Source organism: Manacus vitellinus, unplaced genomic scaffold, assembly GCF_001715985.3.
Source record: "Manacus vitellinus isolate BGI_N305 unplaced genomic scaffold, ASM171598v3 scaffold_26_pilon, whole genome shotgun sequence".
Lineage (NCBI taxonomy): Eukaryota > Metazoa > Chordata > Aves > Passeriformes > Pipridae > Manacus > Manacus vitellinus.
The window spans coordinates 4,496,601-4,503,487 of record NW_021939960.1 but is presented as its reverse complement, the minus strand read 5'-3'; the positions used below and the strand labels follow the sequence as shown (position 1 = coordinate 4,503,487).

At 52.9% G+C, this 6,887-nt stretch overlaps 1 protein-coding gene across 1 annotated transcript; it reads left to right on the top strand.

Annotated features, from left to right (window-relative positions):
- Nucleotides 1-357: 357 nt before the first annotated feature.
- Nucleotides 358-6,744, top strand: APCDD1L (APC down-regulated 1 like). Its single transcript, XM_029960391.1, has 4 exons — nucleotides 358-369; nucleotides 785-915; nucleotides 1,371-1,929; nucleotides 4,326-6,744. Exons 1-4 carry the CDS (start codon nucleotides 358-360, stop codon nucleotides 5,088-5,090), a joined length of 1,467 nt encoding a protein of 488 aa, XP_029816251.1. The 3' UTR covers nucleotides 5,091-6,744.
- The last annotated feature ends 143 nt before the right edge of the window (nucleotides 6,745-6,887 follow it).

Here is a 6,887-nt window from a genome sequence, read left to right as displayed (position 1 = left end):
GGGTAAATTGCAAAGTACAGCTGGAGCAAGCAAACCCTACCTGGGCTCATAAACCCCTGGCTGGGCTGAGCACCACCGGGACCAGGGACTGGGCTCTGCCAGACAGGGCAGTTGTAGGACAGCAGAGAATTGGTGGGGTGTCAGAAGGAGCTTCCCTGAGAGCTCATTCCGTGGTGTTATGAAGAGGCAAATCCCAAATTTCTTAGTGAAGCAAGCCCACGGTGAGCGCCAGAGAGGTTAGCTTAAGTAGAGTGAATAATATATAGGAATATATGTACATGTGTGTGTGTGCATGCAAAGGTCTTCAGGATTTAGCTGAGTGTTCACACATTCCCTAAGCCAATAACATCCGTTGTTATGGGAAATGAGGTAAGTGACAGAATTACTGTCCTTATGGCGGGCGACAGGCGAGGCCAATGTTCCCATGCTGTAATTCCATGTTCCAGTCACTGCCTCAACAATAGCCCGGGAGGGAGAGAGAGAGAAAGAGAACATGAACAAAGAGCGCTCGGTTTTATTTGAAGATTTCGTCTGAAAAACAGTTGGATTCAGATGAAACTCAAGTGGGAAAACCTGAGCGAAAAAGAAAAACCTGTGCCCTGAGCTAAGGGCTGAGAGTTCACCCGTCTGGGGGTGTGTTCTCCGGCCGCTCGGGGCCCTCGGCGGTCGGTGCCGGCCCCGCAGTGCTGACTCCGCTCCCTCTCCCTCTTTCCCTGTCCCTGTCCCTGTCCCTGTCCCCGTCCCTGTCCCCGTCCCTGTCCCTGTCCCTTCCCTGTCCTCGCAGCTGCGCGGCCGCGGAGCCGCCCCTGCGCTGGGAGCCGCGGTGCCGCCAGCAGCTCGCCACCCTGCAGGACGGCGCCAGGATCGCAGCGCGGGCTGCCGCCCCCGCCTGGAGGGCCGAATGGTCTCCACCGGGTAAGGCACCCCCGGACCCCGGGCAGGCACCCCCAACCCTGGGAAGGCATCCCTGGAACCGGAACGCTCCCCCAGACCCTGACAATACGCCCCTGATCACTGGAAACGTGTCCCTAAAGCCCCGGGTAAAGCACCACCAAACCCTGACCCCAGCAAGGCATCCCCCTAACCCCCCTGGAAAGGTGACCCTAAAACCCTGGGAGGGCACCCAGTTCTCCTGGGAATGCGCCCCAGCCCCTGCCAGGCCTCCCGCCCGCCCAAGACAGGTCCTGTATCCAGCACTCTCACATTTTGGTAGCAGATGCCCATTAAAATCACCCAAGAGTGGCCACCAGGTGTGGGAGGCTCTTGCCCACGGTGCTGCTCCCGGCCCTGTGCTGTCCCCTGTCCCCCCACGGCCCGGGGAGGGATCTCACCCCGCGCACCCCGACGGCTCAGGACGGCCTTTCCCGCAGGTGTGAGGTGCGGCCGGGGCCCGAGTTCCTCACCCGCTCCTACCTGTTCTACGCCAACCGGCTCTTCAAGGCCTTCCAGTTCTACTACTGGGACCCCTCGTGCCGCGACCCCTCCTACACGCTGGTCATCAAGGGCAAGCTGCGGCTCCGCCAGGCCTCCTGGATCACCCGCGGCGCCACCGAGGCCGACTACCACCTGCACAAGGTCGGCATCGTGTTCCACAGCCAGAGGGCCATGCGGGAGGTGGCCTCCTGGATCAACCAGACCTCCGGGCAGGGCTGCGGGGGGTTCCTGCCCCCGGGGCGCGCCTGGGCCCCCGGAGCCCTCTACGAACTGCTGAGCGCCAAGACGGAGCGCGACTGCACGGCCGCCCTGGGCTTTGCCATGCACGAGCTGAGCCTGGTGCGGGTGGAGAAGCACTACCAGCCCTTGCTGCAGCCGGGGCAGAGCGGGAGCCAGCTGGTGGAGGAGCTGTACCTGGGGGACATCCACACGGACTGGGTGGAGAGGCTCCACTACCGCCCCACCGGTTACCAGCGACCCCTGCAGAGCGCCGTGGTAAGGATGGGGCCTTTACATGGTCCCCTCACCGGGTCACAGGCTTTGCCAGCGTTTATTTCCTTGCTGTTTGAGTAGTGCCTGCTGCACTTTGCCCCCCTGTCCTAAGGACACGAGGGTGAGGCAGTGTGGGGCTGCTGGTGCATGTTCCTGGGTGCTCTGCAGCACGTGGGGTTCACCCTCTCCCTTCCTGACAGAGTGGGACTGGGGTGGGTGAAAGCTCAGCAAAACCAACACGGGAAACGAGCCTGCATTGGCGTGGGCCTGGAGTTAACAGCCTTGCTTTGGCTCCATGTTTTCCTAGGAAATGCTGTTTCCTATTTTGCCACACCGAAATCCATGGAGGCTTCGGGCTGCACGTCGTTAGAGCTGCCTGCTCTGTCCTTCATCTTCCTGCCCTCTCCTTCCCTCCTTGGGGGGTGCTCAGGGGGAGAGGAGCGAGGCAGCACCATCTGCCAGTAACTCATCAGTCCCCGGTGTAACGCCATTAGCAGAGGCAGTTGCCCCCAATACAATTATGTTATTACACAGAAATCAAACTTCCGTTCTGATGTACGTAAAACTGAGCAGGAGACTTGCTGGCCTTTTATTCTATTTTATTTTATATTTTACAGCAGGTCAGTTTATTCCCAGGAAAGCACCTTTCCATCTGAATCACAACTGATCAATTCAGAAATGATTGAGCAGTGAGACGGGATGAAAAAACCCTCTCTGAACTTTACCAGATAGAATGGAAATAACTGGGAAAAAAACTATTTTGGGGCAACATTTCCCCAACATTTCCCTGAACTGCACCAACTGAACTCTGAAAAACACAGAGCAACACCCCTCTCCCTCTCAAAAGCAACATTCTCAAATTGGTTAAACTTGTGTTATCTCGGGCCAAAACCATATATATGAGCAAAACCAGATGGTAAACATAAACACTTTTAAAAGTTAATTTAAAACCAAACCTAAAGATACTGAAATTCACTCTCTGAAAGTAGCCCTGTAATTAATCAGGCAACAGCTCTCCAATGGACCCACACATGATGTCACCACTTGGCGATAATTAGAAGCTGCCATATATTAGAAATAACTTCACACAACTGGTTTAAGCAAGTAAGATTTTTGGCTCCATGTCTGTAGTGATAATTTTATTGAGCACAGAATTTTTACTTCTTTTTATTTTCTCTGAATTGACATCCATTTGCCTTTGCTGGTGAGTTACACAGCTATGTTAGGAATTATTTTTTAACTCTCTTTACGAAAATACCACTCTTTTTCCCTTAAATTTATATCTGTTTTAAAGAAACCCATTCTCCCCAAATTACCTTTCATTATCAAAGAATTTCCTGCCTAAGGAGAGCATATATATTTGCCAACTTCTGGGATTATTTAGCCATAATGTACTGTGTACTGTCAGCACTCATTAACGTGACAGTAGCAGTAAAGCAAGCTGAAAATGACTAAATTACAGTAGACTCCAATCAACTTGCATGTAAATTACCCACCCTACAGTTAACTACTGAGTTATTTAACCTTCTTGCCTATGACAGTTCAGTAAAGATTAGCTCGTGTTCTAGAAAATTATATAATGTTCAAACCCTGCTTATTTAAAAATAAACCAGTTGTGATATATGAAGTATAAGAAAAAATTCCAGGCTACAAAAAACCCCTGCTGGCAGCGGATCAGGGGCAGGGCTGGTTTGACTCAGAGCTCTGCAGGCAGCACAGGAGGGGGAGCCAAGGTCAGGGCCTCCTTCTGCAGTGGGTCCTTTTCTTCTCCCATCCTGGCTGCTGGGAAAGCCCTCTGTCCTTCTCCCTCCCCACCTGCCCCATCCTGGTCCTCACACACAGCCCTGGATGTGGGAGCACGGGCAGGAATGGGGTGAAGGAGAAGCAGAACACGCCGGGATTTTGGCTGTCCTGGAGAGGCTCCTTCACCGCGGTGCAGCACAGGCACAGGAGCCTCCCCACGGGAAGGTTTCACAGCCTTTTCCATTGCCAAAAACACTGTGTCATTGTTCTGAACCGGTGCAGAAACGCCGTGGTGGAGCTGACACCTCCCAGCACCCCCATCCTCACCCAGCTTGCCCTGGAAAAGTGGTGGGATGTCCCGGGGGAGCGTTCCCTGCCCTGGCAGCAGCTCTGCCATGCCCTGCCCTCCTCCCTCGGCCTGTCCTCAGCGGCCCTGCACGGGGCAGCCGCAGGACACAGCCCTCTGTCCTTCAGCTACCAGAATAGCAAAGAGCCAGGGCAGCGCTTTATCTCACTTAATCTGCTCGGATGCCTCGTGCCGGGCTCCCTGCAGTGCAGCACCCTGGTGTGGACCGGGGGAGTTCGAGCTTTTGGAATATTCTGAAAGGGTTTTTTTTTGCCTATCAGTTTACAGAGTCGTTTTTTGTCTCCTGCAGCACCACGTGCACCCTTGCCCAGCCTGTGGGATTATATACAGGGCTGATGAGCACCACCCACCAATCCTCCCCGCCGGAGCCCAGCTGCCCATGCAGCTCAGCGGCAGCTGGGTGAGCACCCACTGCGAGGTCCGACCCGCCGTGCTCTTCCTCACCAGGTACTTCATATTCCACGGGAACAACCACACCTGGGAAGGGTATTACTATCACTACTCAGACCCGCTCTGCAAACAGCCCACCTTCACCATCTACGCCTCTGGGCACTACTCCCAAGGCATCCCCTCCTCCAAGGTGCGGGGCGGCACCGAGCTGGCTTTCAAAGTCACCCAGGCTCGGGTGACGCCGATGGACCAGGTGACGGTGATGATGCTCAACTCCTCAGAACCTGGAAGCTGTGGGCTGGCGAGCTCCTGGAGTGCTGGGGTGGAGCAGGATATAACAGCCACGAATGGCTGCTTGGCTCTGGGCATCAAGCTGCCCCACACCGAGTACGAACTCTTCAAAACGGAGCAGGACACGCGGGAGCGGAGCCTCCTGTACATCGGGGAGAGACCCACGGACGGGTCCAGCCCCGACAGCCCAGACAAGCGACCCACGTCCTACCAGGCCCCTCTGGTTCAGTGTGCTGGAGCCTCAGAGGAATTCTCCAGCTACGTTAGTCTAAAATACCTGGGAAGAAAGGATGCTAATGGGAAGGAAGCACTAAAACCTTTGCCTGTGGCCTTTTTATTGTTCATAGCACTTCTGTTTTTAAGATGGGACTAGTTATCCATTCAGGTACAGCACAGAATCCAGATAAATCTTGGTGCTAGCGTGATTTTTATATCCTTCAAATGAGCACATCTGGAATCAGTTTTTCTCAGATTTGGAAACACTTTTTAAAAAACACCCAGTAGTGAACGAAGCCAAGAAGATATGCCTGACTCCACACTGTTTGTCCCGTGGCTTTATTGCCTAATCTCCCCTCTTTGCGTGCAAATTTAATGTAGTGACACGGATGTGCTGCACATTGCAAGGGCTAATTCAGCAACATGGGGGGGGGGAGTGACATCAATTAAAATTGCTGCTTTGAGCTTTTGACATTGCTAAGATTTAATCAAGAGCTTGATTCCGATGTAATTCAAACATCCGAAGTGTCGGCTGCTGAGTTTCTTTGAGGTTAAGTTCCCTCCCATCATACTCCTTTTTGCTGTTCATGCAAATTTAATCTGCAGAGTCAGTCAGCAATAAACAGTCAGCAAGTGTTCTTGAGAAGGGCACGGTTCACGTGCCTTTAGCAGTTCACAGATACTTTCTGCACTTTTCCTGTGTGTGTCACACACACACAAGGGTGCAACGTGCAGTGTCCCACTCAGGGCTGCCCAGAACAGCCCTCCCGGAGCGTTACCTCGGCTGCTACGCCTGACCCTCGTCAGAGAAGATTATGGTAAATGGAAAATGCTTCCTGTGCACAACAGCTCCAGCCTCCAGCATTCCCTGGCTGCAGCACTGCATCCTTGCTGCGTTGTTCTGCCTCTCCAGTGCAGTCCTGACTGCTGCTCACCAGGCACCCTGGGAAGGAAAAGATTCCTCACAAGTCTTGTCAGGCCGGGTATTTTCACTGCCTCCTTTTCAGTCAGTGTACTGGCACATCAATTGTTAATCCAGCTCTCCTCTCAAAGTGTCCCTTCCAGCCTCTTTCCTGTACAGATGTTTTATAAATCTGCCTCTGGTGAACAATGGGCTGGGGAGATGCTCAGATCAGACAGCACAGTCAGGTCAAACTGATTCCTACTGACAAGAAGGACAAACTAAAAAATTATATTCCCTGTCTGCTGCAGCTCAGAAGCATATAACTTCCTTGGAGAAGCCCTCCTCCAGCAGCTAAATCCTCTCCAAATAAGCCTATATATCTTACCCACAAAGGATATTTTGTTAAAGCAGCTATGCAATAGCCACCTTCTTAATGCTGTATTTACGAACTTGCAGCTTGTACTTAGATAAATTATGGGGTTTATAACACAAAAATACTTTGGGGGGACCTGTACATTAATAATTCAAATGAGATGCTTATTAAATGCATACGGTTGTGACATAAATGTTGTCAGCATGTTCACGTGTTCCAGGCATGATCAAACATTAATCATGCACATAAACACTTACACTTCTAAGATGACACACAAAAGGGCCAGGCTTGGCTGCCTTGCCTTGGGTTCCTTCCCCAGCCTGAGGAGGAGCCTTCTCCAGGGATTAGTTCAGCAGGCAAATCCTCCCTGTGTCCAAGGGTGGTTGTGCTTTGTTGCACAGAGATCCACAGGCAAATGTGTAAGGGAGTGAATGTTGGAGAAGGTGGTGTCTCCTTTGGGGTGCTCCCGTTAGGATGCTGTGCACTGGGGCAGCACAGCTGCAATCTCCTGTCAGCCACACACGTGGCACAACTTCTCCTTCAGCAGTTTCCCACCCTGGTGCTCCAGTGGCCACTCCTGCAGCCCAGGGAAAGCTTCCTGGGACTCACAGCAGCAAAGGTACCTGTTTCTGCAGGACCCACTCCATGGCAGGAACAGGGAACAGCTTTGTGCTGCC